Raw genomic sequence first — 24,527 nt, 5'->3', positions numbered from 1 at the left:
TGGAAGCAGAACTGATGATGTTTACTCTGTGGATAACCTAATGAGACCCGTTCTTAAAGTGTAAGGGCCCATTCCCACTTGAGAGTCGCAGAGGTCGCGCGACTGTTTTGGTCGAAAAGCGACAGTCGCAAACGGTCGCGTTTGTCGAAAAGTGACAGTCACGACCCAGTCGCTCGCTGCTCTATTTTGCAGCCTCGCGACTGCGAGTCGCAAACCGCTGAACCAATCGGCGAGCGAGCCGAGCTTTCGGCAACGACGCGGCTCGCGTGTGCGCCGAGCTGCCGTAGTCGTCACTAAGCCTAGCCGGTTTCACATCGATGCCACAGCTCAGGGCGTTTCGGAACTGAGCAGCGTTGTAACCAAAATGCTACTTCTTACGGCTTTATTCTGAACCCCGTCTCATGTGAAATATAAAAATATGCTCGATTTCCGCGAAGCCTTCAGCAGCGGAGAAACAGGCGCCAGGCGATCGAGCCGCTTTGGGCAACAGCAGCAAAGCGGCTATGAGAAGAAATTTGCTTGTATCCAGCAGCTCGGCATTGGCCAACGACCCTCAAAACTGATTCATTTTTGAGTTTCGACTTCCCGAGCATGTTATAAACGCGAACAAACAACATACTAGCGCATTTTTATGACGCTAGCGGCCGGCATCCAGGCTCGCTGGCAGGCCGCTTGTACGGCCGCTGTGCGCATTGCCGCTATATCTTCGCCTTCGCTCAGGTCGTCGCAGCCCATTGCTGATATCGATTGACCAGAGCTCTTTCGAGGGCAAAGCGCGAGCGCAGGAGACGCGGTTAAAGCAGACGGAACTCTCCAAAGCGCGCGACCGGCGTCATTGCCAACAGTTCTCATTTCAAACGAGTATCGAACGAGAAGGCGACCCGCAGGAATCCCTTGGAAGTGTGAACATCGGTGTTGTCGATCTGCGGTGTAGTCGCAGGCGACTGCTGGTCGCGCGACCTCTGCGACACTCAAGTGTGAATGAGCCCTAACACGAACAAAGTATCGCAGTAATCTAACATCCGAAGGGTTAGCAGCTTTACTGCTGAAATTAAGAGCTTTCTTCCATCGAAACGAAAAAAAAAACTCCCGTGTACTGTGCGACGTCAGTGCACGTTAAAGATCGCCAGGTGTTCGAAATTATTCCGGAGCCCTTCACTACGACATTTCTTTCTCTTTCTTCTTTCACTCCCGGCTTCCACCCTCTTCTTGTGGCGCGGTTGAGGTGTCCACAGAGAAATGGTACAGTTACTGTGCGATTTTTTCCCTCAAGAAACCACCTATAATTTTCCGTACAGCCTATCTATTTGGTGGAAGCCATCTGAGAACCTGTTGAAGCAAACAGCCAGGCCCGCTTCAAAATTTCACGAGGTACAAAAATGTGAAACTTTATGGAGGTGCAGACCCGCCGCGGTGGCTCAGCGGTTAGGGCGCTCGGCTGTAATACAGATCCAGAGTTCCCGGGTTCAAACCCGACCGCGGCGGCCGCGTTTTTATTGAGGCAAAACGCTAAGGCGCCCGTGTGCTGTGCGAAGTCAGTGCATGTTAAAGATCCCCAGGTGGTCGAAATTATTCCGGAGCCCTCCACTACGGCACATCTTTCTTCTTTCACTCCCTCCTTTATCCCTTCCCATACGGCACGGTTCAGATGTCCAACGATATTTGAGACAGGTACTGCGCCATTTCCTTTCACCAAAAAACCAATTAATATTATTATGGAGGTGCAATTTTTTTACTTCCCATTGAAGGCTATCATCCTTCAGGGGGAACACTGACGCCAAACTTTTTGCTGATTTTTCTATATTCTTCCTTTTTTCCCGCTGGAACGAGGCGTTATCACTTTGTTCCGTGCGACGCGGCCATGCCGCTGGAGAACTGCCATGATGAAGCATTTCATCTTCTACGGGATTTGACAGAAACACAGGCAATAAACTTTATTAGTTGAGCCAGAACGCAGCAGGCCAATCCCGCCGAATGACCAAGAGCTTATGCATTTCGGCGACCCAGTTAGCCCGTTGGACGAGCCGAGCCTGAGCCCGGCTCCGAGCTGCGCAGCGCGGTTTCCTACTGCTCATCGGTAGTGATTAAGGGGAAGGGGTAGATGGTAGGGCAGAACAACGTGATGTGGGATAGGGTAGCGTGCCCACCGCAGAGTCTGCAGTTGGAAGAACAGAGGGTGGGGGTGGGAGAGAACGGCGGGGTTTGGGAATGCGTCTATCGAGGTGGCCCTGATGACAGGCACAGAATCAAAGGACAGATAGTCAAGCTGGCCCAGAACACAATCCATTTCTTGGGCGCCTTTGTATCAACAAATTAAAAACTGCTTGTAGGCAGTAGCAGAATATTCAGTTGACGTTCTCTAGGAAATAAATGACCATCGATCTCGGTAGCTCTCCACCTAAAGACAACAACGAAGCTTCCAGGTAAAGATCCTAAAACACCGACAGTAATCTTGAACACCGTACGTTAAAAGCTGACGGACGAAATCTTAAGGCGAGTATCAGTGGGAGCAGACATGCACCTAACGGGTTACAATTGATTACTTCTGCTAAATTATATTCTCTGAATTGTAAAATGCACTGATTACTCTTAGTGAGTGTAGCATTCCCGATGATCACGTATTTATTTTTCTCAGTAATTGATTACCAGTTGCCCTTCACATTTTTTTTTCCTGAAAACAAGTTGTAACGAGTCGCACAACTTCGAGAACCTGAAGTGGGTGCCACATACTGGTGTAGCACGGAATTCCCTCGCGTTAGAGCGATGTCGGTCTAGCTGCACATAACCCGCGCGCAAGAGAGTGTTCGCATATGCAAGCCCGAGAGCAGTGCATTTTACTATGCGCGTGTTGCACGCTTCTGATTTCACCCCGACGGCACAACGGAATGTCATCTTTAGTGAGTTTCGGCTTTGTCCCCTCATAGCACGGAAAGCAGCGAAGAGCGGCACTTCGCCTAACTTTGAGGCGGTGCGCAAGTTCTTCGTGTGTTAAAGTAACCCACTCCCTCCGGTGCCCACATCGAGATGCTCTTCAGTGCCGCTACTGATGTGTTCTCTAGTAAACGTAAAAAAATTTCGAAGAGAACTTCTAAAAACAACTGCAGGTGAACTTAACCATGGGTGTAGTAAAACACTCTTGATGAAGCAAGCCGCAAAAGCTCATTCTCGTCATTGTCAAGACCAGGATTCTTGGACATCAATTTTGAATATTGTAATGTAGTAAGGTACTTTTATGGAAGTATGAAAGGTAATGACCATCATTCTGATGCGTAGCAAAATCTTTCTCTTAAGGTTTGTCCAACGCTGGCATCGAGTAGTTCAATAATCATAACATGTCCAACATCCTGAATTTTGAAAATTCGAAGATTGTAACATACACCTATGGAAATTTTGAAGGTAATGGTTCATTTTTCTGATGTATAAAAAATCTTTCTTTTAAAGTACCTCCATCGATCGCACCAAACAGTTAAGCCTGCCATAGAAAACCAATAGGGAACGCTTTTGACCTCAGCGAAAACGTTAATACAAAAAAAATGCAAGACTGTCGTCGGGTGACCTACGGATATGTTGATTGTTATAGTGAAATCTTACGTTATATGGAGAATTCCGTTCATAAACGGTTTCCCGCTCAAAAATGCTTTTGTCCAGAAATTGTTGGACATGAAAACCAATGCGGAGCTTTTTGACGATAGAAAAAATTTTAATAGCAAAAAATAAACGCAAGCTTGCCATGGGAAGATCGGCGAATGTAGTATTTGTTATGGTGAACTCTTATGATATTTAAAAGAATTGCGTTCATAAATTATTTCCCATTTAAAAACGCGTTTGTCCAGAAGCTTTGGGTATGTGTACTTGTGCTATGCTAATGAAAGACAGCAGGAAAGTAATGTAGTAGTAATTGCTTACTTCTATCTACTTTTTAGTTACTTTTCATGGACTGTAATTTACCACTTAAATCAGTTAAATTTCATGCGAAGTAATTATCGTTGTAATCGGTTACTTGTTTTCTGTAACGTATTCAATACTCAACGGGAGTAAGTGCGGATTAGAAAAATATGAGGTGAGTAATCCTCCTCTGACTGAGGCTGACAAAACTTTATTGCGCATAAGCGTAGGGGATTAAGGCAAGTTAGCTAGCGTGCCGTAGTCCGTGGAGACCTTTGGCGACGCCGGCCCATTCGACGGCCTTGGACTGAATGTTGGGGTCATCGCTGAACCTTAGCTTATCCCATGCTTCTTTGGAAGGAACAGGCAGGAGTTCTAAAGCAGGCTTAGGGACTTGGCACGCCCAGATCATATGGTCGAAGTTATCTTTCTCACGACAAAAGTGGCAGGAGCGCTTGATATCCTTATTCATGAATTTAGATATACAAGCGCTGAACCGATGTACTGCATTAATTCGATTCGCAACCGCGGCATTTCTTCATATTCGTATTGTGATCAGTTATTCCAGAATTTCCAGACAACTTGGACGTCCTTATCAATAGAAACAGACACCAGGTGTGTGTTTTCGAAGAAAAAACCTGTAAGGACCTTCACAAACCAATAAATCTATTGTGACTACTCCGGCTGGCTGCATCATCGTAGTCGTCAGATACAGACTGATTTTTAATTACAACTGTGTTCAATGTTCAATTTCAACAACCCGTGTGTAAGAAATCTGTAAAAACTCATTTCCTAAGCAAACCCGTTTCATTGTCAGAGTACCCGCTTTCTGTTAACGTTTCCGGCAAGCCAAAATGTAAACACCTTATATTATCTTTAATATCCTGTATGTATGTTTAGGTATGTCTGTGATGTGTATGTAGATGCATAAAGTGCATTGTAAATAGTTAGTATTTTTGCATTTCTTGTATACATTTGTGCTATCATGATTATTCTTGGTTTGACCACAAATGCATATGTATGGTGAGCATTGTGACCAGTGTACACTCAATGCCGAATTTTGATATCTGGGACAGGAGCCCCTGTCAGGCCATGTGCCTTTAGCGGCTGCTCTATTTTCTCTGTAGAGAAAGAAAATTAAATAAATCAAATCAAATCAAATCAAATCAAATATATTTACCCTGGGACGATTAGCCGGCCCTAAACTATGTAGACTCTGCATCAGGCTGCAAACCAAGGCAGCATGAAGCGAGCTGACAGTCCGAGCGGTTAACGCGGTGACTCGCCGAAACGACGTCTCAACCGGCGTCCTACTGCGACAACGTCTTTTGTGCGTAGGAGGAGCATCCGGAGCAGCCTTTCTTCGCCCAGATGAGTGCGAAGCTCTGGGACCACGTCGACAAGGTCCGTCAAAAGGGAGTCTTTCGAATGTTTTTAAGCGAAATGCTTCACTACGCGAGGTAAAGCAGTCATCGCGTAGGCCGGAGAATGACCTTGAACAACCTTCAGCCTAACCACGTTAGCCGTGTAGGACCATATGTGGTGCAGTTATGGTCTCGAACCCTTGACCCCTGGCCTCAAATCCTCTGTGATTCGCAGATTACCGAGATGTTCTTCCTGGACAAGCTCAAGGATCTCAACGAATTAGACCGTGGAGGAGACTTGGTGAGCGCAATTGGTTTTATGCCGATCGATCTATCCAGTTACATCAGCTAGTGTCGGGAGAATACTGCCGATATGAATATCCAATAAGATTTTCGGATAGGAGACAACCACAAGTGATGTTAATCGGCTTACCAATTAGATTAATTTAGAGTTTTCTATTACTCTCTCCATAGCACTTAGAACTTTATGCTTGGGTTGAAATATAAGAGCTCTGTATTTTTAATCGATTATTAGTGGTCCTAAAGCTTAGTTAGGCGAATGCACTACATAATGGCATTATCTGTAAAGTCATTGCAATTATTACCTGGAACAAATGGGCTGATATCAGTGCCATAAATATAAAAGCTGTCTTGTTGTTTATGTATGCTCTACCATTAATATGAAAGTAAAGATTACAGGCCCAAATTTGCTACCTTGAGGAAAGCCGCAGTCAATATGTTTGGCTCTTCGGTCAAACCAGTTGATTATCGCATTCCGCCTGTGATGGCAGACATATGACTAAATAAGTTTTCCTGAAAAGCCTTTGATGCCGTGCATTTAAAACTCATTTATTAAGCCGTTACAATTCAAGTGATCGAGCGCTTTTCAAAACTCCACGAACAATCGCCGCGCAATTTTCTTTCTTAGAATTTACGCAAAAGAGTATGCATGGCTTCTTCGGCCAGTTGTTTCATGGTTAACAAGGGAAATAATGAGCCGAATCAGTGTATGGAAGGAAGCCTTCGCTCTTACGTGCATGATAGCATGACTCTGGACGTCATTCATTCATTCAGAATTGAATTCAGTGGGTTGGTGGTCCTTGTGCGCATATGCTCTTTAGAGGTTTTTCAAGGAGTAAAATCAGTGGCGCTCCAGGGTCGTTGGAGTGTATTTCTTCTAAACCGTGAAGTTGCTCCTCTTCCGGTCTTATTTTTATGTGAGCGTAAATTATTATCTTTTAGTGATTAACGTCTGCTGCTGTGGCTTTGTGATAGCGAAAGCCGAGATGAAACTGGATTATTGGCGTGTGCACTGAACTAAGTTCACTGAACCCGAAAACTATTCGTGTGCCTCATTAAATTATAGATGGTTCCGGACTACTTAGGGCATAGTTTTCACTGATATACCTTTTGTACTTCCGATGATTTTCTACTTAAACATGAATTATTAATTCATCACTAATAGCACCAACTACAAAGGACGTAACTAAGGCACTATAAGAACTGTTTATGGAGACCTCCAAGTATGTTCAGAAAAGCCAATTATACACCCTGGCGAGCGAATCGCAATCTTCCAATCATTGCTACAAAGTGTGATGATATTCAGTTATTTAGTAGTAGAACTGCTGCTCATCATATCCATGTTCGGACCACTACAAAAAATTTCTTTATGAATGAAGCTGAGGTACGAATTAGTGAAAGTAAAAAAGCTATAAATATCTGTTTTGGCGCCCGTTATATTGAATGGAATACATTTACTCCGCTGATACTTCAAAAATTGCCAATTTGTGCAAAGCGAACAAAACTACGTGAAGACTTCACTTTTCTAGGAGGCTTTCATAAATAAGCGGTAGAGTAGTTAGTTTAAATGGGACAACAAACAATAAACGTACGACTAATTAATGTTTTTAATTTCCGTTTTAATTGAATGCAGTCAGTCAGTCACATGAGCTAATTTGAAGGCGAGGAAGCTAGGAACCAGGTATACAACGTAATAAATGAATTGAGTATGCAATTGCGCATTTTAAGTCATTGCTCTCCTACTCTAGACACATAGCGGAAGCACAACTACCTCATCCAGCTACGTTTAATAGCATAGTGCTGTGATGACCCCCATAATGCGCAGGTCCACACGGGAAGGAGAGGCAAAGAGACACCGTATGGCTCAGTTTAAACAAACAGATATATTCAATCATTATACATGATTAAGATTCAGAGGCTGGGGCGTCCGAGCTTACGTGCCGACGACTTCATGGGGACGATGGAGGGGCTCCGGAGTTGAGCTCGAGCGGTTGCTGGCAGAAGCTGCACGCCGTCGGGCTTCGGCGCTGAAGGCCCTCTTGGCGAACGATGTCGTCCTGAGCGTCCTTCTTCCGTACTGCTTGTCGATTTTTATATCCTCTTCTCCCCACACTCCCTAGGGTGAGGACGCCCACGCCGGAGGGGAAGGAGGGGGGCTAGGGCTTTCACTTGGGCGCACAAACATACCACCGCACTTATGGTCTCGCCCCCCTCGCGTGTTGAGTCCGAGGGAAAGAAGGTTGTCTTCGAGGTAGCGCATAGCGTCGGCTGTGGTAAGGCGCGCTCTGGCCCGCTGACAGTTCCCGCGGGTCACCGGCCTCCGTTCTCCATCAAATGACACTCGCCCCTCAAGGTAAGGCGCGCTCTGGCCCGCTGACAGTTCCCGCGGGTCACCGGCCTCTGTTCTCCATCAAATGACACTCGCCCCTCAAGGCCGGAACGCGAGGTCACTAAAAGGCCGGGAAAGTGGTCCCTTGTCCTGGGATGTGCTCGGGAGGGTTGATTGATGAGGCCCGCCGTCTTGCCACGGGGCCAGGCCTGCCGAAACGAGGCCGCCCTGGAACGGCCACGCCAATTTGGGAAGATAAAGCCCGTTTCCCCGCGGCGGCGGCGGCGGCGGCGTTCGACTCGTGCCGACACTATGGAAAGGGGGTCCGGTTGGGCTTAAACCCCTTCGTTCTGGTCGTCACTCTCAAAGAGCATGGCTGGGTAATTGATGATGCCGCTGTCATCTGGGTCTCCGTCTACGCCGCGCCGTCGAACGCGGAACCTTGTATCACACACAAGGAACGTCACACTCGCTCACCCTCCAGAAGAATGTTCTCCGAACATTTGAGTCCATGCAGCTCCCCTTGTCTTTCTGAATCGCCTCGCACAGTGCGTCCGACAAAACACTTTTCGCTGCACTCAACACCACTGCACAACACCATATGCCTCCGCTGTCTTAACTGGCGTCTCCAGGGGCAGCACTGATCTTCTTTTACAGATAAACATGAAACTCAGCACCCAAGCCTCTCCTTTCTAGTCCAAACTGGACGAAATAAATTTACCACAGTTACAAAGGAGCTCCCACTTCTAGCACGATCACGGCACAGACAAAAATATAGATAACGAAAGGAAGTAGGGCAGGTTCTGCATGCGCTCCGCATGCTCTCCTGTGAAGGTGTTACTTAATGACAGAAAGGTTTAACTACCAACTCCGATAACTTAACACATAAGCACATAGCAATGTTATGAGCTGCGGCATTACACAATTCTAACCAGTTCACAACTCCGCTCTGTTTACGCCTTTAGTCCGACTTAGGTTTCCGATTTCGCAGCGGATATCGGCCTTCATGAGTCATACTAAGTAAGTCTGTGACCCTTTGTCTGCTTTGGGACTCGCGAGGGCTCGTGGCAGGAGCCTCTCCTGGCGTTATCTGCGCGGCAACCTCGCGCGCTTCTTCTTCTAGCAATGCATGAAGTAAATCCGGTGGCATTCCGGCCGTCACCTCTGGCGCCTGCCGAACAAATGCAGGAGAGGGCGTTTCTTGCGAACTATCTGCGCGCTCCGCTTCACTTCTGTCCCCATCAAAATCCGCGCTTTCCCTTTCCTCATTTCGTGAATACTGAACCGGTGCCGACTTGAGGCGATTTGCGTGTATCCTTATCAAGCGCCGGTTCACGTCTCGGACTCTGAAGTTTACCGGAGAAAGCTTCTCGACAACCTCGCACGGTCCTCTCCACTTCGTCTGGAACTTACGAGCTAGCCCAATATGCCTTTGGCACTTTTCAATGTACACGCTGTCCCCCACATCAAACGGCGCGTCTCTAGCACTGCGATCGTGCACCTCCTTCCTGCGCTTCGCCGCTTTCTTTAAGGCCTCCTTTGCGATGTCCCTCGCCACTTGCAAGCGCGATTCTAGCTCAACCTTATAGTCGTCCAGTGAAGCGTATGGGACACGACGGGGGCCCTCTGGCACTTCACTAGGCTGGTCCGGGTCTCGGCCGTAGAGAAGAAAGAATGGCGATTCGCCCGTGCTCTCGTGTGCTGCGGAATTGTAGGCAAACATTGCATACGGGAGCCACAAGTCCCAGTCCCGCTGGTCGCGCGAAACAAAATGCGACAGGAACCCGGCCACGGTTTGGTTCAGTCGCTCCACCGCGCCGTTGCAAGCCGGATGGTACGGTGTTGTCTGCTTCTTAGTGATCTTAAGCAGCTCGCAAACTCTCCTCATTAGCTGCGACACGAAGTTCGTTTCCCGATCTGTCAAGAGTTGCCTCGGGGGTCCATGTCGGAGCATGATCTGTTCGACAAATGCTCTTGCAACCGTGTCTGCCTTCTGATCTGGGAGTGCTACCGCTTCCGCGTATTTTGAAAGGTGATCGACAAATACTAAAATGTACTTGTTTCCGGAAGTGGTCGTGGGCAATGGGCCCATTATGTCCATACCTGTCCGCTCGAAGGGAGCCGAAACCTCAGAAAACGGCTGAATTGGAGCTGGTCTTCGTCCCTTGGGTGTTTTTCTTTCGAGACAGGAATGACACTTCGCACAGTAGTCTCTAACATCCTGTCGCATGCCACTCCAAAAGTACAAACGCTCCACACGCCTGCGTGTCTTCGCTACGCCAAAATGACCGGCGCATGGCGCATCGTGAAACGCGCGAAGAACCCTTTCTGTCCACGACCGAGGTATGACGACTCTCTCCCAAGCGGTTTTCTCTGGTCTCCCTTTCCTGGTTGGCCTCGAGCGCCGACACTGGGTGCCGTATTTGCCAATGAAATAACCTAGCTGTTCGGGGTGAGACGGTGCGCCCTCTAAGCTTTCGGTTATTCGCTTCAGGTCAGGATCTTTGCACTGCTCTGTGCGTAATTCGGCAGGGTCGACTACGGGGACAAACTCATCTATAGCTGCCACGGCAGCTGTGCGGCTGAGTGCATCAGCATTCAGATGTGTCTTTCCTGACTTGTGCTCAACTTCAAAGCAGTATTCCTGCAGGTGTAGATTCCATCTAGCGAGTCGCGAGCTAGGGTCCCTGACACTCATCACCCATTTCAGAGGATGGCAGTCTGTGACTAGCTTGAATTTGTGGCCGTAAAGGTAGCATCTGAAGTGCTTTACTGCCCAGACAACGGCGAGGCACTCCCTTTCCGTAGCTCCGTACTTTTGCTCTGTGGGGCTCAGCTGTCGGCTAGCAAAAGCAACGGGATGTTCTTTGCCCTCGATAACCATAGATAGCACGGCACCAACTGCGAACTTTGACGCATCTGTGGCCATAACGAAGGGCAAATTAAAATCCGGGTGGCGCAAGAGCGGTGCACTCATTAGCTTCCTTTTCAGGGCCCCAAAAGCATCCTCCGCGTTTTCGTCCCAGCGAAAGGCGACATTTTTGGCTGAGTGACGACCAGAACGAAGGGGTTTAACCCCAACCGGACCCCCTTTCCATAGTGTCGGCACGAGTCGAACGCCGCCGCCGCCGCCGCCGCCGCGGGGAAACGGGCTTTATCTTCCCCAATTGGCGTGGCCGTTCCAGGGCGGCCTCGTTTCGGCAGGCCTGGCCCCGTGGCAAGACGGCGGGCCTCATCAATCAACCCTCCCGAGCACATCCCAGGACAAGGGACCACTTTCCCGGCCTTTTACTGACCTCGCGTTCCGGCCTTGAGGGGCGAGTGTCATTTGATGGAGAACGGAGGCCGGTGACCCGCGGCAACTGTCAGCGGGCCAGAGCGCGCCTTACCTTGAGGGGCGAGTGTCATTTGATGGAGAACGGAGGCCGGTGACCCGCGGGAACTGTCAGCGGGCCAGAGCGCGCCTTACCACAGCCGACGCTATGCGCTACCTCGAAGACAACCTTCTTTCCCTCGGACTCAACACGTGAGGGGGGCGAGACCATAAGTGCGGTGGTATGTTTGTGCGCCCAAGTGAAAGCCCTAGCCCCCCTCCTTCCCCTCCGGCGTGGGCGTCCTCACCCTAGGGAGTGTGGGGAGAAGAGGATATAAAAATCGACAAGCAGTACGGAAGAAGGACGCTCAGGACGACATCGTTCGCCAAGAGGGCCTTCAGCGCCGAAGCCCGACGGCATGCAGCTTCTGCCAGCAACCGCTCGAGCTCAACTCCGGAGCCCCTCCATCGTCCCCATGAAGTCGTCGGCACGTAAGCCCGGACGCCCCAGCCTCTGAATCTTAATCATGTATAATTATTGAATATATCTGTTTGTTTAAACTGAGCCATACAGTGTCTCTTTGCCTCTCCGTCCCGTGTGGACCTGCGCATTATGGGGGTCATCACACCGGTGCCAGAAGTGGGGTCCCAAAAGCAAATTTCCTCTGAATGCTGCGACATTCATGACTTCAAAATTGTAATCAAAAGGGAATCACGGGACTGATTGTGGGACTTTTACCCCCATTTGAGAGGCTTGAGGCACCGGAAGTCTTGAAAAAAAAATGTCTTTATCTGAGGGAGCTCCCACTCCACAGCCGTCGCTCGGAGCAAGCATGCTGGTATTAGGAAGCGTCATTCCGACGTTTACAGGAGATAAGACAGGGGTTCCAATCTGCGATTTCTTTTCCATGCTAGAAGAGATTGGGAAAATGGGGGGATGGTCCGATGCTCAAATGCTGGGAATGGCAAGGTGTAAGATGGCAGGAGCTGCTCATGATTTTGCATGACGAGACGAAAAAGTAAAATCCACAAAATCATTTGCGGAATTTAAGAAGCTCGCGTTTGAGCATTTCGACACTGAACCACGTCACGTGCGGGTACAGAGGTTCCGTGACGCTGGACAGATGGTAGGGGAGGACGTTCGAACGTTTGCGTCGCGGCTTCAGCGCTTAGCGCGCGATACGTTAAGCAGGGAGGAGGAAGGAGACCAGCTAAAGAAGAAATACGCGGAGGATATACTTAAAGAGGAAATGACCGCTTTGTTCGTGGCTGGTCTGCAAGACCCCGTGCGCCGGTTCGTGCTCTCGCGCAAGCCGAGCAATTTCGACCAAGCCGTGGAGGCCGCACTGGATGAGGAACGAAATGAGGCGTTAACGACAGCCGCAGCGAGAGTACGCGTCATAGAGAGAGCGGTGCTCAACCCTGAGGTTGCTCTCTTGACAGAGCGGTTAGATCGCTTAGAACAGTTGCTATCTCAGCAGGTAGAACGCCAGGTTGAAGCGCGCGCTCAACAGCGCCCATTCGCTTGAAACCGGAGACCGCCACAAAGCTACAGGCGCGGTATGCGAGATTTTGAAGAAATCGTATGCTTCGCTTGCCAGGGTCGCGGACACATCGCCAGGTTCTGCCAAAACGTGCGCCGTGGGGAGCCACAAAGAGAGCAGGCGAGACACGCCCTAAGCAAGCCTACAGCGGGGCTCCAGGTACCGAGACAAAAAACTAGATAGTCCTCCCTAGCCTGAGGAGCGTGGGGAGGGAGCAGTGGATGATGAGGTGGTGGTGGTAGTTTGTGTGGCCGACGAGGCATGCCCTGTTGTGTGTTGCAAGTTAAATGGTTGTTGCATGGAATTGTTGATAGATACGGGGTCAAAGGTGACATTGCTTAAGGAGAGCAGTTTTAACACGCTTCGAAGGAAGGGGGGCCGCGAGTTGTTGGAAGCGTCTGGTGGTATGGCAACCAAATTTGTAGGCATAACGGGGGATCCTCTTGGCATAAGTGGATTCTACCGGTTACACTTCTCTCTCGGCGGAATTGCATTGGAGCACCCCTGCTACGTATGCCCGGACACGGTGTCTCTGCCAAACGGAGTGTCAGGTATATTAGGGCAAGATTTTTTGAGAAAAGGGAAGGTAGTAGTCTCATTCTATGAGGAAGAGGTTAATGCGGGCGGATCAAAAGTTCCGTTTTTGAACAGGAGAGGGGCTGAGATTCGCATTACGGATATTGACACCCGTCAAACAGTGGGATCATTGGAGAAGGTATATTCGCGGGTTGCCGTCAGTCTGGTCGATGAGGCGGTCGTCCTTCCTTGGTCGGAGCACATTTTGTACGCGTTTGTGCCTTCAGATGTAGAGAGCGGCGCCGTGGGAGTGCTTGAGCCGGTCGACTCTCTCAGCAATGGCCTGAAGGCAGCCGCGTGCCTCGTGACAGTTAATGACGCCCACAGAGTGCCCCTACGGGTGGTTAACTGTAGCCAGCAGCCACTGAGCCTTCCCAAGAACAAAACATTGGCTTTCTTCACCTCTGCGATAGAGAAACGTGAGCCCACCGATACGGTACTCGCAACTGTAGAGCATGCTAGTCCTTCGGCTGCTCCAAAGGTGTCGTTCGATCTTTCTCACGTAAAATGCAGGGAGAGGGAGGCTCTGGCTGGTTTGCTGAACGACTACTCGGAGGTATTCGCCGCGTCCAACCTGGATTTGGGCTGCTGTGGCGTTATAAAGCACAGGATATAAACCGGCACTTCATCGCCCGTTTACCAGCGTGCGTACAGGATTCCTTACTCCCAACGTGAGGAGGTGAAGCGGCATGTGCAGGACCTGATTAATCGCGGCATTGTCGAACACTCAAAGTCACCCTGGGGAGCACCAGCACTATTGGTGGAAAAGCCAGATGGCTCCTATCGATTGGTAGTGGACTACCGCAAACTAAATGCCGTAACTCGCATCAATCCATACCCCACTTCTGACACCAGTGTGATGACCCCCATAATGCGCAGGTCCACACAGGACTGAGAGGCAAAGAGGCACCCTATGGCTCAGTTTAAACAAACAGATATATTCAATCATTATACATGATTAAGATTCAGAGGCTGGGGCGTCCGAGCTTACGTGCCGACGACTTCATGGGGACGATGGAGGGGCTCCGGAGTTGAGCTCGAGCGGTTGCTGGCAGAAGCTGCACGCCGTCGGGCTTCGGCGCTGAAGGCCCTCTTGGCGAACGATGTCGTCCTGAGCGTCCTTCTTCCGTACTGCTTGTCGATTTTTATATCCTCTTCTCCCCACACTCCCTAGGGTGAGGACGCCCACGCCGGAGGGGAAGGAGGCGGGCTAGGGCTTTCACTTGGGCGCACAAACATACCACCGCACTTATGGTCTCGCCCCCTCACGTGTTGAGTCCGAGGGAAAGAAGGTTGTCTTCGAGGTAGCGCATAGCGTCGGCTGTGGTAAGGCGCGCTCTGGCCCGCTGACAGTTCCCGCGGGTCACCGGCCTCCGTTCTCCATCAAATGACACTCGCCCCTCAAGGTAAGGCGCGCTGTGGCCCGCTGACAGTTCCCGCAGGTCACCGGCCTCCGTTCTCCATCAAATGACACTCGCCCCTCAAGGCCGGAACGCGAGGTCACTAAAAGGCCGGGAAAGTGGTCCCTTGTCCTGGGATGTGCTCGGGAGGGTTGATTGATGAGGCCCGCCGTCTTGCCACGGGGCCAGGCCTGCCGAAACGAGGCCGCCCTGGAACGGCCACGCCAATTGGGGAAGATAAAGCCCGTTTCCCCGCGGCGGCGGCGGCGGCGGCGGCGTTCGACTCGTGCCGACACTATGGAAAGGGGGTCCGGTTGGGCTTAAACCCCTTCGTTCTGGTCGTCACTCTCAAAGAGCATGGCTGGGTAATTGATGATGCCGCTGTCATCTGGGTCTCCGTCTACGCCGCGCCGTCGAACGCGGAACCTCGTAGCACACACAAGGAACGTCACAGTGCTTACTGACTGCCATCAGCCAATTAGAGCTGTTAGTTGGTTGCAACGCATTTATGGACACTCACAAGTTTGCGCCCATAGCAAGCCTTCGTTAACGCGAGACCACGCACAAGAATTTTCACTCACTAAGTGCCATGTTCTGGCTTGCACGACGCTTCAGCAGCGCTTCAATGCCTACCATAGTCATGCGGATTACATAATCCGAGGCTCTGTTGCTCCTTCAGGATGCCTACTGTGGTCGCTTTTCCTTTAATTCTTTGCAATTGGAGGGTTTGTTCTTGTGAAGCATTTTCCGCTTTCGTAGGTAGTTCTGTCACTGAAGGAGTGAAGACCGTTGCAAAAGTTTCTTTTGACAGCCTATAGACTGTCTATATACTTCTGTCTATAATGTTTATAGGCTGTCTGTTGGTAAGTCCAGGAGAATAGTCTATAACCAATACAGATCCCATAGACAGTCGATAAACAATATATAGACTTATAGCCATACATTTTTGTTCATGTTTTTTATATATAAAATGTATATACTATGAACAGACAAAAAGAAATATCTATAAGAAGGCAATAGAGTCTGTAAAAAGTCTATTGACTGTCTACCAACCATTTTTATAAGTGGAGTGTGTCGCAAGCATGAACTACTGATTTTCTACAACCAAAATAAGGTTATTTCCTTATGAAGGCGAGTAGAAAGAGAGACCTGCTGCTTCCACTTCCTTAGGCGAAGCTAATGTGTTGGTCGCCTGTTTCTTGCGCTTTTTTATTTTTTCTGGTTAATTTGGTATTTGGTGTTCGCACAATCTAGATTTTAGAACTAAACTTCTTTTTGCATTTTCTTCTTATGGCCCAAAAAATGCAATTCTAAAGAGTGATTCATTTTATAACGGTGATTGCACTCTATATGCTCAAAGCATGCTCTAAACCAACATAAAGCGCTCTGGCTAAAAAACAAGCCCAGATAATTCACATGTTAATTTTGACCCTAAAAAGGTGTCCGATGTACCTGCGAAAGAAAACATGGATTTTTAATGGGGAATTATATTACAAAAAAGAAGGAAAATTCTGAAATGACCACAAAAAAGTCTTACAAACTATCAAAAACTAACAACCAAGAAGTCCAACCCCTGTTAACAAACAAGGAAGCACCCCGCTGCGATGAGTAGCACAATTCAGAAGTTACCTATTGTAGCATCGTAAATAAAACACCACCGTTGTATTTGGGCGATTAGCACAACACTGCATTTCACACCAGAACTACCAAAGAGTTCACTGATCTCTCAAGAGTTTTTTTTTTAACTTAACGTCTGCTAATCTGATAGCACTTCGGTTTATTGCTTGTGTTTAGAGCCTGCTCAAGCTTGTTTGAAATATAGAATAATGATCCGATGATGACCCAGCAGACAGAGCGCTGACTGCTGTTTCTGATTTTTGCAAGATACCTTCATCTTCGCACTCATCCTTAAGAAAAGCGTATTGCCCGATTTCTTTCCTAACAAAGCCGGTTTGTTGCAACACCAAACCGAACCCCACATCTCGTGTACAAAATATAGAAAAGCAAAATAGAAGCATTGTGTGAATCGTACGATTTTCAGTTCAGTCTGGTTTGTTAACCAGTTTTCTATCGTGTACTTGCTCGAAAAATGCACTATAATTGACAGGGTTTGAATTGCTTTTTCCCAGAGCCTACGGACGGCCTCAAAGTCTGGTTTTGACTCGGCTGGAACCTCAATTATATCCAGCAACGCGCCTTCGCCAGGCAAAATAGCAGTTTGACCTCAGTGGTGGCCTAATGTCTTGAACATTCGCCCCGCATGCGGGAGGTGCGGGGTTCGATCCCCAGTGCCATTGGGTACCCAGCGGTGGTACAACAGGTGAAAGCTTTCCGCTGGCCTGGTGCTCGGCTTAAGCAGGGTGAAATGCTTGGGAAATGCGTCTCTGACCGCACCTTGAGCAAACGGAAATACCTTGTGCCAAGACGCTCTTTGGCCGCAGATGCACTTGCGCCATAAACATTAACTATCATCATCAAAATAGCAATGAAATCAATTTCCAAGTCAAGCGAGCGAATGTACTGCGGCATTGTGTTCAGGTCCTGGCGTAGAAGGAGGATTTATTATGAATACTTGTTGTTTTCAGTGATTTATGCCTGTTTCTGCTGCAGATCAACATGTAGTCTATCCTTCTCTTTGTCCAATAGAAGTACTTGGATTACATCATTTGCGTGGCCTGTCACAGTCCAAAGAATGCCGCTTTCAAGTTGATCTTCCTGATTAGATCAAGTTGGAAAGTTGACCTAATCGCCCCTTTACGTCTTGCAGGGGAACCCACCCTGCTTCGCCGCTTACAAGGGTTACGAGCGGGCGCTCGGTCTTCTCTGCAGGGGAATCATACGTAATGTGGTGAGAGCACGCAGTCTCGCAAGTGCGTCTTCGTGAGTGCAAAGACTCGTAAGGACAAGAACCGGAAAGATAAAGTGGTGCCGCGATATGGCATCATAGGCCTATGTAGAGGGAAAGCCTAAATGTGTCGCCCACTTGGCAGCTGGTGCACTCTAAACAAAAACACACCTATATGGAAGTAAAAAGGGAGTAAATTGTTCTCTAGCGCACATATTTTTATGAACGGGTGTGCGCTAGAGGACACTTTTACTTCCTTTGTTTAGAGTGTACGAAATTCAGAGGTCGTGGGTTCGGATCCCACCGGCGGCATGTGGTTGTTTTTCTTCTGCTTTTTTCAATGTCCCATTGACGAAAAACTACACAATTAAAAAAAAAACAGACATCCCCTATGCTCCTTGGTTTCGGTGACTCTTCGCTTCTGTCATTTATGTCATAACGAGCACATCTTTTTCCCTTCATTTGTATGCTTAATAGTTCATGGAGGGCCTCAAATCAGAAAGTGTTGATGCCGCAGGTAGCATAAGAGGATTGTCGCGCATCTTCCGCCCTCACCGTTTGACCCCGTTCCTACTTGGAACTCGCGATAATGCAGGACGCACTGCGTCCGCCGCTATGGACGAGGGTGGCGCTGGTGAACGCGCTCAACGTCATGTTACACCACACATAAATACCCCCGAAAGCGGAAGATTAGACAGCCGCCACCATAGCTAAGTTGGTAGAGCACCGGACCCGAAATTCGTAGATCATGGGTTAGCATCCCACCTCCGGGATGTGGTTGTTTTTTCTTCTGGTTTCATTAATTTCTCATTGATAAGAAACAACAAATTAAAAAAAAAGACATCCCATATTCTCCTTAGTTTCGGTGACTGTTCGCTTCTGTCATTTATACAAATAATGGTCACACATGCACACTACGGTCGCCAACGCTGGCATAGAAAGAAACGGAAAACACTCTTGGAGGCTCAATCGTTCTCCTAACCAATCATAATAATAATTGGTTTTGGGGGAAAGGAAATGGCGCAGCATCCGTCTCATATATCGTTGGACACCTGAACCGCGCCGTAAAGGAAGGGATAAAGGAGGGAGTGAAAGAAGAAAGAGAGAAAGAGGTGCCCCAGTGGAGGTCTCTGGACTAATTTCGACCACCTGGGGATCTTTAACGTGCACTGACATCGCACAGCACACGGGCGCCTTAGCGTTTTGCGTCCACAAAAACGCAGCCGCCGCGGTCGAGTTTGAACCCGGGAACTCCGGATCAGTAGTTGAGCACCCTAACCACTGAGCCACCGCGGCGGGTTCGCCTAACTAAAGTTCGGGATTTCAAGTTATCGATTCGGGACACAATAAGAGAGCCAAAACGTGCGTTAATCAAACGTCTTATGCCGCATTACTTCTCTGGATAGAACTGCCGGAGGCGGTTAGTTATCAGCCGGGCAATGAGTGCACTGACAACGTCACGCAGAACGCCTTTTGGACGGCGCTGGGCTTCTGTCTGTGGATGTTCCTGGTGCTGGGCATGGTGTCTCACTTCCTCTCCAAGTACTTCCTCCGCATGGTAAACTGGACCTACGACGGCTCAGAAGTCGAGTCGTACTCCAGGCAAGCTCTGCACTCCACGCTGTGCACAGCGCCGCGCGCAGTTGAGCTGTCTCCGCAGTAGCACCCTCAACCAGAGAAGGGTCCGGAACGCGTGCCTCACGCGTAAGCTGCGCCGAAGACGCAGAACGCTTTGTAGCCGAGTTAAGGTTCCCTATCTAGCCAAAAGAATGCATGCTGCTGCACTGCTTGCGTACCAAATTCAACTGTCCGGCGGTATTAATGACTAGGCCATTGGTCTTCTACCATATTTCACGAGCCAGGTGCTCCAGATGATAGTTACTCTCGCACACTGAAGCGCTGTGTCCGGTCCATTTTCTCTTGCCTTTATGCGATGGACACGAAAACGCTCTAAACGTTTCTCGGATGACTGGATAATGGCGCATGTAGGTACTTCACCCCTGTTCGCGGAGCCGAACCAAGAAAAATATAATGTAATATGAGCATAGTTCATTGCCACTATTGTTTATGAGAGAGTGAAAGGTAAATATTTAATTGGGATGAAATCAAGCGTTTATGTGAACTGTTTTGTAGCGATAGCTACATTACGGTAGCATTTTGAGCCTTCAGCGTAGCGGTCACGCTGTCACGTGGTTGATCACGTGGCGCGGAGCAGCTGCCGGCGGCGCGGCGCCGTGGCTGATCACGTGGTTCGTCACGTGGTTGGTCAGGTGACCAAGTTTCACTCGGCTAGCTGTAGCTATCGCGTCACTGCAGGTTTAACCAGAGCTAAACCACCACCAGTTTTTTCGTAAACTTTTTTCATGCAGACCAACCATTTGTTACCGTGTGACGTATGTACTGTTATGATTTTAAGTATAGCCTTCTAAGGTGGTTTTTCAGCCATTGCTGCTTCATAAACCTGAAATGTAAGCCTGGCAGTATCACGCTGCACATATTGTGCTATGTGGGAGTTTAACATCGTGAAGGTCCATGTAGGCTATATCCGCATTTCAGTTTCAGTATTGATATATGTGATTTTCATTACAAAAACAAAATCAAGACTAAGAAGAAAGAGATGTTACATAAGAAAGCTTGTTCTGTGTAGTTTCTCCTCTTGTCCCTCGTCTTTTTTCGGCTGGTAAAATTTATTCTTCGACATGTCATACCAACTGGCCCACCATTCAGCCTTGCATAAGTAAGCTGACCGTCGGAAGCAACGAGGTAAATGCCCTCGTCTACCTGAGTGCAGAGGAGAATGCAATGCAACTGTCAGAGGTAAAACTAATGTATTTGTGGGTTTTAACGTGTCGAAGCGACACATGCATGGGCGACATATTGGGTTAGTGCAGGTATCCGGATTTACTTAGACCGCCTGCAGATCTTTAACATCCATTGACATCACGCAGGGCACGCGAGTTTTTGTATTTAGCCTGCATCAAATTACGATCGCCGCGGCAGGAATCGAACCGGCGTCCTTGGTATGAGCAAACTGTCTCCAAAGCCAATGAGCCACAAAGGCAGGTGGCTCTTAACGAAACAACTCTACAGTTGAATATACAGTCGAGGCAGCATTATCTTATAAGAGCATCAACAATTGAAAATATGCCCTTATACAGTCGGCAGAGAACGTCGCAGTGCAGGTCTTGAAAATAAAATGGAGAATTGGAGGCTGTTTAATTCACTGACGTCTCACAGCGCACCGCCAATTGCGTACTTTACCTCTGATAAAATCCGGCCGCCGCAACCGGTATTGATCAGTTTTCGTTTATTGAAAGCACAGTGTATGAAAACTTGCAGAGATCGAATATAGACAGGTCGTAGAATGGCATTTCCAAGAAACATTGACAATCGCTGTTTCGAGCAGTTTTAAAGGGCAATTGCAGAAGTTTTACAAATAAATGCGCCTAGAGGGGTTGAATGCGTGAAACTTGCTGGTAAAGCTGGCGAAGTCCTTTTCGGCTAGCACTTGAAATGATGACGGAATCTCCTATTAAAATCGCGGCAGCCGTCAAGCTTCTTTGTAACGCACAGTGCCGAGTAGAGAGAAAACCAACGGAACCGAAGGCAAATCCTGTCGAGCATTGTTACGAAGCATCCAAAGCTGGGCAGCAGGTTGTGGTTGCCCGAAGCAGACATTTGAAATCTTACCATCCGTGACGTCACATCAAGCTTCTCCGCACTATAGCTTTGCTGTGAGGAGAAGACTAAAATTTGGGCTTCGATTCCGTCATCATTTTAAATGCTAGAGAAAAAAAAGCTTTCCATGCTTTAACTAAAGTGTATATAGATTTAAAGTCTTGAATATCGTGGAATTCTCAGAAAATGGTGCTGTGGCCGTTTAAATTCGCGTAAGGTGTCTTTTTATAATTGTTTTCTTCCTTTTGCTTTGCTCGGTACTATACTAACTTGCAGCCATTTTTAGCCACGCTATTTGTTATTGTGACATTTGTAGCAAGCTAACTAGTACAGGAGCAAGTGCCCCTTTGCCTCTCCGACCTGCATGCCACATAGCAGCGAGGTATTTGGGGTTACCTGTTGCCGCAGCAATAATCGCACCTGACGCCGCATGACCACATCGCTTTGTATTGTACTGACTGGTTTTGTAACCACTGTTTCATGTTTTTTTGTTCAGAATGTTTTCTTGGAAATCGCTTGGGCCAACGTAGCTGATGCGACGCATTCATTTTTTTTTTGACGAGAGCTTTACTGCTCAAGCTACAACTTCCGATTTCAATGTGCATGAGGCAATGACCTTCAGTGCCTCACAAGGTCAATCCGAACTTGAGTGCGTGGTGGTATGGCCCAGGCCATGGTAGCATGACCACGCGATCATATGACTATGATCATCGGGTACTTGACATTGACCCTTGACATTTGATTTGAGACAGTAGGCACAACATCGACAATGTTCTTCAGTGCTTCACAAGGTCAAACCAAACTTAACTGCCTGGTGGTATGGCGACAGTTATTGTAGTATGACCATGTGTTCATATGACTATGACCATCGGGTACCTGACCTTGACCTTTGATTTTGACATTTGATTGGAGACAGTGGAGGCCATGCTTAACAGAGCTTTCGCTCGTACCACAAAGTTGAAGTCATGTTGAACCCCAGCCATTTTTCAACCCGATGCTGCGGGGAGCTGTGCCGCCCACGCATGCGCAGTAACGGTGGTGTGACGTGTACGTTGCTCTGGCGGCAGCGCAGCCTGCAGGCACCAGGGGTGACTGAAAGTTTTGCCAAAGTTCGTTCAGGTTCGCCTCTGTGTTGCTCCTCAGCTCTGACGCGGTCTCCCTCGACGCGCCGTCCGCGGGAGGTAAAAGCATTTGATGCTTAAAACCGACAAAAACCGTAAATTGAGTCAGAGTAGATTTCTTCTGTTGCAAAGCACACAGGCAATTTTGTTCATAAAAGACTTTGAGTTATCGCTAATGCGATTACCGCCACCTTTTGCTACAGTGTAAGAATCTGTACAGTCCCGTGTGAGCTTGTCGCGTTCTTTACCAAGAACTAGAGTTTCACGGATGCCCGGGCTCCATTTGCATTATCTCTAACAGTGTCAAGGTGAATGGGATAAACGCTGTCGCCAATCAATAATTTTCACGCTCAAATGAGCGGATATTGGGGCAACTGTCTGACCGAGATACTAATCTCCACAATGATGGGAACACTTGCGTACCACTTCTGTCCTACGCGGGAAACAAACCTTAATTTTTGCTTTAAGGTGCAGTGCGGGGCACGTTCCAAAAGCTTCTGCTTTCTGCTGTGCCGTTCTCTTGAATTTAACATTAAACTGGTTCGAAACACGTCTTGCACTGCAGTGCTCCTCTCGTAGCTGGAAGCAAATGTCGTTGGCCCTCCGTTACCACAACCAGATTGCTCTTTTGTTTTTTGAGAACATCAGGCCGTGCCTCACATCTTCGCCGAACGAAATGCTTTCTCTGTGGTGCTCCAGCGGCAGAGACCAGAGTGGCGCGCTTTTCCGAAGTGAAGACATAACGGGAAGCAGCAGTGTAACCAGCCGCAAGCGTGTACAGCCAGCGGCTCCAGTCTGACTAGTCGCGTGGAAAACTGCCAGGCGACCGGCGAAATTTTTCTGGGAGGTATAAGGGAGCGACAAGAAAACGACACGGGAAAAAACTGGCTGCGGTTCAACCCGGCTGCACCTAGTTTACAGAGCGCAATCTGGATTAAGCATGGTGAGACGCGGTTTGCTGCGGTTTAATGTTTCCTCGCTCTATCCTTCGCCGATGCGCTCTGCCGACGTTCTTGATCATAAGAATTACCAGATTGAATCAGCCGTCTGTGAACACGCAGCCGAAGCACTGGTTACTGCGCGCGACACCTCCGTGGCTATCTGCAAACGTCAATCAACGCTGCGTGATTTTATGCGAAGCATATTATCAGCGTTTCACTTTGGCGCTCGCGACGGTTACACGCCGGCTTCGACCTTGAGCTATACCACGTGACACCATGACGTCACGACCGAGGAGAGGCAGAGCCGCATCTTGCGCCGTCGCGACGGTTGCGCGCCGGGCGACCACGTGACACCATGACGTCACGACCGAGGAGAGGCAGACCGCATCTTGCGCCGTCGCGACGGTTGCGCGCCGGGCGACCACGTGACACCATGACGTCACGACCGAGGAGAGGCAGAGCCGCATCTTGCGCCGTCGCGACGGTTGCGCGCCGGGCGACCACGTGACACCATGACGTCACGACCGAGGAGAGGCAGAGCCGCAAGAACCAAGAGTCGCAGCTTTACAGACCATAAGAGTGTGTTTATTGGCTTGCAGATAATAAATTATGATTTACAGTGATGTACTGGCTCTGTGTGTGTTTCCGAGATTAGCCAAGAGAGACCAGGTTTAACCGAGAACAGTCAAGAGAAACCAAGATTAACCGCTAATATGCTTCGCATCTGCCGGGCTTAACCAAGTTAAGCCTCTGCCATTTTTTCATCTTATCAGATGAACGGCGAGTCACGTGGTTCAGGGCAACTGCGAGGTGAGCGGTGAATCACGTCGTTCAGCGCAGTTGCGAAGGCAAACAAACGAACGCCGCCGGCTCTGGCCGCGCGCCGCAACTGCGCCGAGGCACGGCGAGTCACATGATATGACGTCACAGCCACACCCCCGCTCCGCCACTTGAAGGTCAATCTTCGGAGCCACATGACCTTGAGGTTTTGCATGGGAGGAGTAGAGCTTCCGCTCTAAACCTCTTCACTTGCCGCCGTCGCTTGAGCCTTCGCGAGGAATTTCGGGCCCATGAAACCTAGTCCTAATGGTTGCCACAGGGGTGAGGCAAAGTGCGGGTTGGACAAAACTGCGCGAACACTGCTTTAGCTTTAGACTCAGAAAATTAACCCGATGGCATGCCGAAACGCGCTCGTCCCATCCTTTCCTTTGCAGTAGCAGTATCAGCACCA

The 24,527-nt window shown here is 48.9% G+C and overlaps 1 protein-coding gene across 1 annotated transcript in view; it reads left to right on the top strand.

Moving 5' to 3' along the window:
- Positions 1 to 19,219, top strand: part of LOC144109714 (uncharacterized) — a 76,323-nt gene extending 57,104 nt beyond the window's left edge. The window contains exons 16-19 of the mRNA XM_077642511.1: positions 5,224 to 5,289; positions 5,485 to 5,550; positions 17,479 to 17,559; positions 19,022 to 19,219. Coding sequence (XP_077498637.1) covers positions 5,224 to 5,289; positions 5,485 to 5,550; positions 17,479 to 17,559; positions 19,022 to 19,219 — 411 coding nt within the window. The remainder of the gene's footprint in view (positions 1 to 5,223; positions 5,290 to 5,484; positions 5,551 to 17,478; positions 17,560 to 19,021) is intronic.
- Positions 19,220 to 24,527: the final 5,308 nt, after the last annotated feature.

The sequence above is a fragment of the Amblyomma americanum genome, chromosome 11, assembly GCF_052857255.1.
Source record: "Amblyomma americanum isolate KBUSLIRL-KWMA chromosome 11, ASM5285725v1, whole genome shotgun sequence".
Lineage (NCBI taxonomy): Eukaryota > Metazoa > Arthropoda > Arachnida > Ixodida > Ixodidae > Amblyomma > Amblyomma americanum.
This window is presented reverse-complemented; position numbering and strand designations above follow the sequence as displayed.